The following is a 13,134-nucleotide window of genomic DNA, read 5'->3' as shown; positions in this document are numbered from 1 at the left end:
TTGAACAGGAGGCAAGTGTGTATTTTTTTTAACCCCAAAACTGGTGTGAAGGCCTAAACGTTGCAAATTTATGGATTTGCAGTTATATTCGCAACTTCCATAGTTAAGTGGTGAAACCCTTGCTAAAGTACGTATGGGGGACATACAGTATATTCATTAAAAAAAAAAAAAATCCCCATAACCATTTGAATGATATTAATCTCAAGGGAGCTTTTAATTAATAGTATTCACAATTGAGTTTATATACTTTGCAAATTGTGCAGTGTGATCTATAACAGTTGCCCTGCCCATTTTGGAATTCTAGCAGACCTCTTGTTGGAAATCAACTAACAAATCTAACTCTGTGCAATTATTCCTTACACTGAAATTGAACTGTCCTCTCCATAGAAATACGAGAACTCAGATCCTGCCTCGGCGTATGCCGAGCTAACACACGATGAGCTGATCCAGCTGGTCTTGAAGCAGAAGGACATGATGACAAAGAAAGAGATGCAAGTGCGGGAGCTGGAAGATTACATCGACAATCTGCTGGTGCGGGTTATAGAGGAGACCCCCAACATCCTGAGGAATTCAAAGAATCTCAGCAAGAAGGCCGGCAGGGTGTAATTCCCCCCTCACTACAGCAGAGACTCAATGGCTGAACTAGGGCACCCAGCTTAACAGAGCATTATTTGGCTCACACAGCCTGTTTGGGAAGCCTTCTGGTTATCTCGGCTAGTAGGGGTTCAGTGCACCCTAAATTATGGAAAATTGTATAAAATGGCTCTTCTTCCCTTACAGGCTTTAATAGAGCAACTTGTTTGTTTATCAAAGTAGGTATTATTGTTACTTTTGTTACTGTACTTTGAGCTGTAAAGGATTAGATTTGCTGTACCAAGACATCTATAACCTAAACCCCGCAAATAATTCCATTTTTAGTACTCTGTTACATTGCACTGAAGGGTTTAGTCATTCTAACACTGCAGGTAGGGGCAGGACTCGGACACCTAGCTGTCTTCCATGAACTGTACCTGTGTGTTTTAGATTATGGATGTTGCAGACTATTCTGGGAGGGAAAAACAACTTCCACGGTTAGCTGAATGTTTGTTTTTGGAAAATGTAAAGGGTTAACACCGCCCAATGTTGCTCAAGTAGACAATGTGCATTCTGTCGCACTGAGACGTGGGGTACCAGACCGCAATTGGTTCTGTTCAATTTCTTTGTTTATTTCCAATGTGGTGTCCCAGTTTCTTGGCCGATGGCGTTAATCATAGATCCAAGGTACATAAAGGAGAAATTGTTTAGTAAGGCCGTATCCCTGTGCTGCTTTAACACAATCTTTTGTAGTTAACAGTCCAAGTGCTTCTGACATAGGACACACATCAGTCATTGGAAGTAGTCTGGGATTGCAATGCCAGCCCTTCCGGTAGCAAAGGGGCGAGCCAATCTTTTGGTATGTGCACCCACCCTGCAATGACATCTGATACCAATACCCCCTTTTTTTTTACCTCTTTAGCCCATTTGATTCTTTGTTTTGATTACTTCAAACTGGTCACAGCCCCTTTCCTGTTTAATGGGCCATATTTATGAAGCAGTGCTAAGCCATCAGCTACCTTCCAGTTCATTAGACAAAGTGCTGTCTAGTTTAAGACTGCTTCGCAAAGCTCCGGTAAGGTGTTGGTGCTCAATCGAGCATCTTTATCCCTTGTTGGATTTGTTTATACCTTTTTTTAATATCTCCAGTGTACTAATCTCTGTTGTGAGTTTGCACATTGGAAGTTAGGCTACTCATTTAATATACAGTATTCAATATGTGCGCTGGTTTGCAGCTGAATTTGGATAAGCTGGTGAAGGGGTGTGAGCTGTTTTAGTGTTGAGAGCTCTGAACGTGTGTGTGTGTGTGTGTGTGTGTGTGTGTGTGTGTGTGTGTGTGTTAGTTACATCTCCTCCATTTTACATGCATTACATATGGAGGACTAATGTTTGCCTTAACACAGTCAGGATTTCTGCCTACAGGTACATCCTCATGGGGCATAACTTATATTAATATTATGGTGTGTAAACGGTACAGATTTGTTTTCCCCTTGGACATGATGCACCCCTTGGCTGCCAGCGGATTCAACACCATGTATTTTTCGGCAAGGTTATGCAACACTGCAAGAAAAAAATATGCTAGAGCTACCAAAATATTTAAAAAAAAATAATTTTAAAGGTTAAAAAAAATGCATGTAAACTGACAATTACAAACCAACAAGGTGCGTCCTCACACGGTTTGTGGTTAATCAGTGCTTCAGCTTTCCTTTTGGGGGGGGGTGGTGTGGTCTTGAGAGATGGTGTGTGCTGTTGGGTTTTCTTGCATGATGTGAATCAGCAGCACCCCAGTGCTTTCCAAGATGCAGGAGGGCATTGGAGCACCTCCCCACATTCACAGTTGCGAGAGTCTCTTGCCGACACATTGAGTGGATGGTATCGCCTTGTTCTAATATACAACTGGTACTGACCTTTTTCACCAGTAAGAATTCACTTTCTGTGGTACTTATATATGCACTGTATAATTACCTTAAATTGTAGGTTATATTCACATGTGAAACGGGTTAGCCACAGGGTTTTTGGGGTTGTTTCAACTCACTATGTATGAATTGTTGTTTTCTTTTAAATGTAATGATTTGGGGGCAAAGTATCTGCTGTGTAAGTTGACACAGAGCACAGGGATAGTTTGTGTAACACCACTATGAACTGGAAATATATATTTGTAGTAAAGCTTAACATTTTTGTATACAAGAAAAATAGTTGCATTTTGAAATGAACAAAGTTTTGCAGTCTTTTGACTGACCAGGCTTTGCCTCCAATGCACTGCAGGTCCCTCTAGCAGTAAAGAGGCTAACTAAGAGTAATGCTATGTTGCTAAGACAATCTGACATAAAGACTCAATTTACCTATGAAATATATCTTTATCAGATACAATATAATGTGTGCATACAGCAATACAATAGTAAATGTGTGGACGGCATCAGACAGGTATCACCTAGTTAAATTTGCCTCCAACTAGCTGTTTAAATGCTCTTTCAAGTGATTATTCCTCTCACATTGCAGTGATAGTGTTTTTCCTCACTCTTTATGGTACTTGGTACCGCTCAGGGCTTTGGAAACTGTTCACCCACCATAATCTGATTGTGTCTGGTTTGCAACCACTGCCAGCTTCACAATGCAGAATCAGAGCACGCACAAACTGAGGCGTCCACATTAATGGAATGGCTGTCTGATGAGGTCCATGGATTCTGTTCTTGTGTGTCCCAAGCATAACTCTGCAAGCTGTGTAATGCTGCAGGCAAAAGCTATAGGAAATCTATTTAATTGAGTGGATTGGAAGGATTGCCCACTTAGTGTAGCTACCCAGAATCCTTGTCTGCAGCTTAACCACGTGTGACGATTGGACAAATGAAGCAGGTTTGTCTGAGGACCTGTGGAACATCTGCAAACTCACTTGTGAGTATTCTGCCATTGATTGATCAACCCCCATATAATAATAATAATAATAATAATAATAATAATAATCTGGAACCGGTTTTATCAAAATGACCTCGAACTGGGTTTCTTTCATTTCACAAAGGCCTTTGGACCATGACCAATTACATTTTATTATATGGCTATTATGCACTATTCTGCAGCTCTCCTAGCTGTGTAAGTGGCTTTTTTTTATTTTTTTATTATTATAGAAAGGAACTCTATTGCCATTACTGGCAGATATGGCAAGAAAAATGTTCAACTGTGTTGGCAGGATGACTACAGATGTGTGCCTTACTACGTTCAAAACAGGACTGGCTCTTAATCCCTCTGGCAGTGAAAGGGTTTAAACCTGTATGCTGTATTTGCCACTGCGCAAGTTAGTGAAAGTGCCTTTAAAATACTTCTTACCAATTCTGTTGCCTTAATCTTTTGCACTTCAAGGATCTGATTTTATCCATACGCACAAGGGATAAGGAAAAGTGGGGCTCTTTTTAACTTCGGCCCTCTCCCGAAAGGGGTGGGGAAGACCAAAAACATTCTTGCCTTCTATACGTTGCAGGTCCCTCTAGTATTGAAGGAGTTAATTGCCTTACCCATAATCCTCTATTCATACATTGCCTCACCATGTAGAACATGCACTTGCATTACAATACCTGTATGCATTTAATTCTATGCACACATTAATTGATGTTTATGCTGTTGTTTTCCTCTAACTTTGTACAATAGCACTGATTTACACTCAGTACATACAGTTAATTAAGTTTGCTCCATAAATGTACAGTATTTAGCAATAAGACAAAAGTATATACATTTCCATACCTTTCCACTGCCCAAGGGGCCTGCAACACATTTATTTCTACAAACTGGCTCGGAAATGTCTTAGTTTTTATTTTTTTAGGTGATTCTAAAAGATAGATATTTACATTAGGCAGCCATTTTAATATTATTCAAAGCAAAATAAAGTTTTTTTTTTTTTTTTCCGCCCCCCCCCCCCCAAGCTTCTTTATTGCGTTTCTTAAAAGGGCCAAGATTTTAATATATTGGAAAATAAAAGTACCCTTAAATATTTAGTAGTATATTGTTGATTTTTCGATTGCTACTTGTGAATCATAATACATGTTTTTGGCAAAACCGTGACTTCCTATATCTGACAATAACCACCTTTTTATATGCACCAGAAAGAAAATGATCAAATCGAAGCCAGATATCTTTTGAGTCCTACAATTCAGAAATCCAGGAATTGAGTGAAAATCATTCACAACGATTTTAAAAGCTGCCGGCTGTAAATTATTTGTGTTTTGGATAATAATAAGTGAAAATCAAACCACTAAAATGCAGATGTTTAGTACAGATGCTTAATCTTTTTCAATACATAAAAGGTAACGCTGACAGTATTCCTGTTCTTCCATAAATCTTCGGCTGGCTTTGAGTGGCAGTGTGGTTAATTTAACCTGTTCAGTGTCAGAAGGGCCAGCAAGGCTCTTCTGACACAGAAGGGGTTAAGGGACAAGTCTTTTAGCACTTTATCAATAAGTACAATGTAATGTATTTGACACTGTACACTGGATATAAACTGTATTGGTTTTTCTTGTGACACTGACATATATTTATAAGGAGAATAAATATGTATTCTTTTGAATCTGACAAATGAAAATCTATTTACCATATATCTTGTGTTGTTTTTATTTCATCCGAGTGAAAGATTTACAAATGAGATAATTTATACTGAAAGCAGATGGCACTATTTTATTTTAAGGGTTCTGTCCCTCCTTGCTTCAAAAACACAATGCAGTTTGAACAATCATGCCTTATTAGAGTGTGAGTACAGTATGTGTGCATTCGTATGTATCTGTATATAAATGCATCGATACATTATTGAAAATCTAAAACTGGATCCATCTGTTCTTGTTTCATATGCGTGCATACAATCTCCTGCAGGCTCTAGGACAATTTAAGTGTGTAGAACGATCTTTGTCGTCTGATTCGGCCTTCCTCTGTTCAACCATGAAAATTCTGTTTTGTTTTTTTAAAAACACCATGCAACAGATCAACTATGTTGTCTTTCACAAAGTGGTGGCTGATAAGAACTCAAAAATAGCATGTTCTATACAGTGAAGTGCAGGTGACATAGTCCTTAGAATTGTACAACCACTTTATACATGGCATTGACTGACTGACCCTGGATTTTAGTCTACAGAGACATGAACCTAAGGAGTAGTCCCCCAAAAATGTGTTTATTTAAAATATATAAAATTGAAAAGTAAATATTCACTTGTTTCCTATGAAGAATTATAAAGTTTATATTTTCATTGGGATGGTGTATTAATGGATTAAATTAAGTCCTGCATTCTTGTTTTTTGTATTTTTCCCAAGAAAAAATAAAAATAAAATATACATCAGCAAGAAAAGTAGGGATAATTAAAAATATACGTCAAAACAAAGTTTGCATATACTATATAAATACGATGTATGAAAGCCTGAAAGGGACATTCAGGTATATGAAAAGTACTTTAAATATACACGAATTAAAATTAATTTCATAATAGGTTTTAATAAGTTACCCCCTGATTAGTCATGTATTGACTTCTGTAGGCGGCTCCTGGGAGAGAGGGTGAATACATGGCCATTTGAAGCTGTGATGCCACTTACTCATCCACTTTGTGATAAATGGCAATGTGCAGCTCTTGAAGGATTAAGGAAGGAAGAGTAACACTCCACCTTGTGTTTCATAGAGCCTGGCTTTATTCACCAATGTTTTGCTCAGAGGACCTTTATCAAGGTAGCACGACAGGAAACAATCCATACAGCAGCGCTGTTTCTGCCAGAGGAGCACACTACAGGATATTGTACTCACTACACCACTGTGTTCCATAATCCATCCAGAATTGCCATCAATTCAAATCGTAAATAGTACAGAGTATATTTTTGCCATATTTTATTAGGGGGTAAATTTCAGCTCAGCAGGCTGATTGGGAGGTGCACAGCTGTACATCTAAACCATATTTTTTTTTATTCCCTCCCCCACCCCTCCTTTGAGTTTCACTCATTGGGAGTCTGTCATACCTACACTTTTTATTATTAGTCTGAAAAACGTTACTCTGCAATGGCTATGTTTTAATTTAACGAACTAGTAAGGGACAGGGGAATGGGAGAGAACCCTCGCAGCAGCGCATAGGAGGACTAAAGATGAGTGATTTGGTGCTACAATCTGGGGTGAATAATGGTATAGGAACTACGGAGAAAAAGAACCCCAATAAATGAGAGCACTCTATCAAAGTATATTACACAGAGACTACCAAGGGAGTTAATAATGATAAGGGGGATAGGGATGAACAAGAGTGTGCCCAGTTGATGTCAATGTTAAAAACAGTTTATTGGTGAGCTGTGATCAAATTACTAAAATAAGGTTTGGACGCAAAAAATATTATGAGTCTCGATGTTAGTATGTGATTGACCCCACTAAATGCCTAGATGAAGGCGTGAATTAACCTAAAACTCGGCAGAGAGGTAATATGGGGTCTCCATCAAATGTTACAAACACACATCCGGGGGTACAGATATTAGAGCAAAAGGTGGCAAATGTTGTAGCTGCCCCTATAGTATCCAATGTTTAAGCACCTATTAGTGGCCTAACCCATAGGGTGCTGGTTCTACAACCAAGGGCCTGGTGCCAAGTAAAGACCTAATGAAGTCGTCTCCTGAATCGTGCAGATGCAGGTGGCTATATATAGATCTAGTGATCACTGAGTAAATCCAGCTTAACTGTGCATCATATGGTGTTCGTGAACCAGATGCGGGATTGGGATTTAAAATAGGAACACGGTGGTGAACACCATTAATGCTTCTTATGTATTAGTCAGAAATCTCTGCAGCCTTAATTCTAGTTGCTGAGTGACTGGATAGAGAGGAAGCCTAGTAATGGTTAACCCAGTATCACTATTCAACCTTATACTCCAACTTTGAACATCAGGCATGTCTTATGAGGGATAGATTTCTAGCTTGGGGCTATAGTAATAACATCATAAAGAAGGCATATAAAAGAGCTAGAAACAACAACTTGAAAGACAAAGTCCCTAGCATAAATCCAAACACAATCAGGTTTATAGGGACTTTCAATGAACAGTGGGATCACGCAAGTCTATCTTTGAAAAACACTGGCACATCTTAAGGGCAGATGATCGGAACACACATACCCCCCATACATTTGTTTTCTTTAAGCAACACTCTTGTAAGAGCATGTGGCATTTTTACCACTTAGCATGCATATCATACCTGGTGGTCCTGCTGGGAAGATCTCACTCGTTATTTGTAAGACTGATTCGCTATCCAGTATTATTCATTTATCGGCAGAGGGTTTAGCAAGTAGCAGATCAAACTGCTTAAGATATTGACAACTCGGTCTTTGTTTATAGAATGTGGTGATTGCAACTGTGGCTCTCACCGCTACCCAATGTTAACATATTATGGTCAAGTGGTGATTATGGGTTAACCGTATAGAGGCTATCCCTGAATCCAGACCACTATCTCTACGCGCAATATTACGAACAAAGTATGCAGTATATGGCACTTCATTGTCTGCTTCTTGGCATTTTAGTGTCTTCATAAGGTTGGATAGTGATACTGGGTTAACCATTACTAGGCTATCCCTCTATACAGAACTATGTCATATAGTACCCTAACAAAAACACATGGAGTACTAATGGTGTTTATCCTTTGGCATATTAATGCCCCTGCATGGTTTTGTGCAACATTTGGAAATGGGGACAGGTGGATGTACCTACCGTGTTCCCACTTCAACATCCAATGCTAACACCCTATGGTCAAGCAGTGATTATGGGTTAACCGTATCAAGGCTATCCCTGAATCCAGACCACTATTTCTACATGTATTATCATGAATGCAGTATGCAGCGTTTTATTGTTCACTCCATGTCTGTATAAGGTTGAATAGTGATACTGGGTTAACCATTACTAGGCTACCTCTCTATCCAGACCTATGTTGCTCAGCAACTAGAATTAAGGCTGCAGAGCCTTCTGACATACATATGGAGCATTAATGGTGTTCACGTTTTGGCATATTAAAGCCCCTGCATGGTCTTGTGCCACAATTGGTAATAGGGACAGGTGGATGAACCCACCGTGTTCCTATTTTAAATCCCAATCCTGCATCTGGTTCACGAACACCATATGATGTACAGTTAAGCTGGGTTTACTCAGTGATCACTAGATCTATATATAGCCCCTTGCATCTGCATGATTCAGGAGACGACTTCATTAGGTCTTTACTTAGCACCAGGCCACTTGGCTGCAGGACCAGCACTCCATGGGTTAGGCCACTAATAGGGGCTTAAACATTGGATACTAAAGGGGCAGCTACAACGTTTACCACTGTTTGCTCTAATAGCTGCATTAACCCTTTCTGCCATATCTGTACCCCCGGATGTGTTTGTAACATTTGACCGAGACCCCATATTACCTCTCTGCCGAGTTTTAGGTTAATTCGCTCCTTTGTCTAGGCATTTAGTTGAGTCTATCAAAAACTTACATTGAGACTCAATATTTTTGCGTCCAAACCTTATTTTAGTAATTTGATCACAGCTCACCAATAAACTGTTTTTAACATTGACATATATCCACTGGTCACACTCTTGTTCCTCCCTATCCCCTTATCATTATTAACTCCCTTGGTTGTCTCTGTCTAATATACTTTGATAGAGTGCTCTCATTTATTGGGGTTCTTTTTCTTCGTAGTACCTATGTTTCAATTTAATAGTCATTTTTTAATCCAGATCCCTGAAACCACATATTTTGTAGAGTTGGCATCTCTGTTCGAAAATTAGTGGAGAGCCTTGCCAATATTTTTGCAAGGGGGTCGCATTTCAGCACCTTTTGGATCAACAAGAAATGTTATATATTGTTCAAATCAATGGAGAACTGGGGCCGAAACAGTCCGACCTACACTAGAATAAGACTGGGTGTCCAGGGGGTTAAATGGAGCTCTTCAGAGCCCAGTGTATCCTAATGATTAGAGACGATAGATATTAAGAAAATAATGATTTTTTACACTTTATAAAAAAAATACTAATATATCAGTTAACCTTATAAGGCTACGGGGGGAGGGAGCTTATTATTATTATTATTGTTTATACTTTAGCTATCCAATTATTTTTGTTTGGGGTTCTGGCATCATTTGCCTCACAAAAACGCTACTGACTGAAACTATTTTGATGATGGGGTGAATTGTGCATTGGAACACAGCGCTGTCACGGGAGACTAGGTCTATTAACACCTTTTTATACCGGGATCATTGATTGAGCAAAGCAAGGTGATAAAATAAATTGTAATTTATTTCAGGAAAAGACATACACACAATATAACACAATTTACAGGGTTAACACACTTACTGGGAATGGGGCTATCGAATAAATCTATCCTTTAAACGAAATTCACAAAAATGACCTCTGTAGGAGCCCTTTTTCTTGACCGGTAGGTACTCACGAAAGTCCTGGAACTGATTTCGGCATGCAATGCCAAGCGTGACTGCTACGTTCTCAAAAGCAGATAATGGGGAAAGAGAGAAAATTTGCACCAGAAAATTTAGCCTACTATTTGATGTGTAGCTTCAGTCCTTTCCACAAAGTGGTTCCGCTGCCTGAGTCTTTCAGAGGTGATTCACCAACCTCTGTATGAATATGGGTATAGAAAAAGGGTTGAAATGTCCTCGGGCGCGTCACTCTTCTTGCGGCTCCACGACGTATAATACGTGCAAAGTAGTAGAGAAAGGGGGGGGCCACAGTAAGAAAAACAGCACAAAATTATGCACACTTCTTCATTAGGATAGGGAGAGGGGGAGGGAGGGGTGGGAGAAGACAAGGGAAGAGAGATGTTGAATCAAACTTTTTAGGTGGAGACACACACATCAAATCTCTAGTGTCTTGTGCTGGTGTCTCCTCCTCTATATAAGATTAGGTGGGTTGTAGGTAAGGAAATGCCCTCTGGTGTCTTCCTTGACAAAAAATAAAAGGGAGAAAAAATAGTTCAATACAATTTAATTAAACAGTAGGTGAATGAGATTTAAAACTTACAAGCGACCGATATTATTAGGCATAGGAAGGAGATGCCGCCAGACTCCACGTGTCCCTCTCTGAGTTGGGGTGTTTCGTCTCGGCTGATCCCTGCTGGCAAAAGTTATTTCTGTCTGTATGCTGGGGTGTATGCAGCTGTAGCGTGGATAATCAGGGCCCGTGCACAGGCTATGTTCTCCTCCAGCCGCCTATCCCCTCTGTCTCATGTCAGAATGTATACATGTATGAGTGCTGGTGATTTGGGGGAGGGGGAATGTAGGCATTGTTTAACTCAAAGGATTCTCTGTTGCCTACGGAGGTGCAACAACAACAGCCGTGAGATGATCTGCATGCCGGTGACCGATTACAGCAACGGAGCCAATTGATACCTGGAGAGTGCAGAAGTACACTTACCTGAGGGTTTCTCCACCATCGCCTATCCTGCCGACAGCCGTGTGGTATCTTATGTATTGATACACGAAATGCTTATGTTCTAATCCTTTGATGTACGCAGATTTATTACCCTTTTAAACACTTAAAGTTTTTGATATACTTCACTATTGCGTTTTGCGCTTGTTTTTTGTCTTTTGTTTCTAGCTTTTGGGAGTGTTTGAGCCACTCCGTATATCCAGCAGCATACGCAAACCCACCAACGGATATGTATGGTCACGTAATTTTATCACTTCCACATTAGGGTTGTGCTTGATTTTATTGTTTCTCACAAATTATCAAGGAGGGTAAAGTTAATCACTTGTATTCACTATTAGACACTATTCTATTATCACAATTTGGTTATTTTTGGTTGCGCACTGTTCTTCTTTTTTTCACTACAAGTACATATACCTATTAAATATAATCCTTTAATAAAATATACTGTGTCCTGTCATGTGTGCTAAAATATATAAGTCTCTGTTCTGGTGTCAGGGATGGAGTGAATGTATATAGTACCTAACTGTCATGGGAGACCAGCACTTTTAACACCTTAATACCCGGATCATTTGAGTGAGCAAAGCAAAGAGATAAAATAAATTGTGATTTATTTACAGAAAAGAACATACACACATTAGTTTACAATTACACAAAAAATACACTTACTGGGACGGGGCAAATGAAAAATCTTGTTCCCAAAACGAAATCTTTGGAAATAAAGTTTCTAGGTACAATTTCCCAGGAGCGGGAGTTGTGCGCAAATAGAGCTGGAAACAGTCCTCAGTCAGTGGTGCCGCTCGCAACCGCTGTTACTCCGCCAGAGCTGCTTCCTGCGTTCTGTCGCTGTGATATTGAATCTGGGAACCTTAGTTCATACGAACTACTGAAGCTTGTTACGAATCGTTGTTACGATATGAATCTCTCTACATGATGAATCTGGTTCCCGATAGGCTGCAGGGTTTCTTATACATTAAACAGTCCTATACTTAACCTGTGCAGCCAATCTACTCCATGGGAATAATATTCCCCACCTATCTGGAGTTGCCAATACTTTGCAAAACCTGGCAGAGGGCTTCTTAGTTTGCTAAGTGCATGCGCGAACCTCACACCTTTGCCGCTTAGCATACCAGACCCGGCCTCCTTACCTGGCGACATTTTGTCTGAGCTGACTGGACATCTGGCCCATTTGCCCAGGCATTTACTAAGATGGGGATACTTGTGTTACACCTCCCCACTTGACACCTTAGCGTCGGCGCCTTTCAACTCCGGACTGTTTCCAGACATCGTGGCATCGAGACAGCGGGATGCTTTAGAAGTCCGGGGCTGAATATGCGCCGTTACCTTGCAGGAATTTCCTGCCATACATTTCTAACAACAGTGATTACAGATAAAGTGTTTCCGCTGTTTCTGGCGTGTTAGATGGAAATCCCTATATGCCTAACATTTTGGTACAATTAAAATAGGGGGACTTTAATTCATCAATTTTTATGAATTATAAAAATTACGTTAGATGGTTTTTCATGATTTAACCCACAGCAAATCTCAGTGCTCTAGGAGCGTCCTAGCGAACGTTAGCTAAAAGCCGCTTGCTTATGCTGCCAAGCGCTGGGTTTTAAAACCATTTTTTCCTTTATGTGGTTACATGAAAACACTGCCACAGTTATACATTTCTTTTAGAAATCCCATTAGTCTCGCCACCTGGTGGGAGACACACATACATTTTTATTGAAATCAGTGTTTTTGCCATTACTGGGGTTGCAGAGCTGACAATCTACAATTCCCCAATATGGCTCAGGGGCACCCAGCCGGGCCAAATACCTTTATTAGTGGCCAGGGTACCCCCCTTACCGTCACACTACCCTCACTAGCATCATACTTGGCACACTTTAGAAAAATAACTTTTAAAACTGTTACTCACACGAACCACTCTCAGCTTTATCACTTACCTGGAGTGCCCCCCTGAACCCCTATACTAGGTGCAGGGTATCTGGGCATCTATCTGGGTACCACTCTTTATACTAGGGACCCCTCTGTCTACTAGGGACCCCGTGGGTGATCGCAGGTATACATTAACCCCTTCATGCCCGGTTACCTTGTCTGGAAGATGCTGCAGCAGGAATCCTGGCGGTGAGTCGCAATAGCGCTTTCAGAGTCAG

General features: G+C 40.2%; 1 protein-coding gene across 2 annotated transcripts in view; it reads left to right on the top strand.

The window, feature by feature from the left end:
* Nucleotides 1-5,153, top strand: part of RAB11FIP1 (RAB11 family interacting protein 1) — a 48,039-nt gene extending 42,886 nt beyond the window's left edge. For both annotated transcript variants that reach the window (XM_075601410.1, XM_075601411.1), the window contains one exon: nucleotides 388-5,153. In XM_075601410.1, the coding sequence (XP_075457525.1) occupies nucleotides 388-606 (219 nt within the window). In that variant the 3' untranslated portion in view covers nucleotides 607-5,153. The remainder of the gene's footprint in view (nucleotides 1-387) is intronic.
* Nucleotides 5,154-13,134: the final 7,981 nt, after the last annotated feature.

This window comes from Ascaphus truei, chromosome 5, assembly GCF_040206685.1.
Source record: "Ascaphus truei isolate aAscTru1 chromosome 5, aAscTru1.hap1, whole genome shotgun sequence".
Classification (NCBI taxonomy): domain Eukaryota; kingdom Metazoa; phylum Chordata; class Amphibia; order Anura; family Ascaphidae; genus Ascaphus; species Ascaphus truei.
Note: the sequence above shows the minus strand (reverse complement) of the source record. Positions and strands in the feature narration are given on the sequence as shown.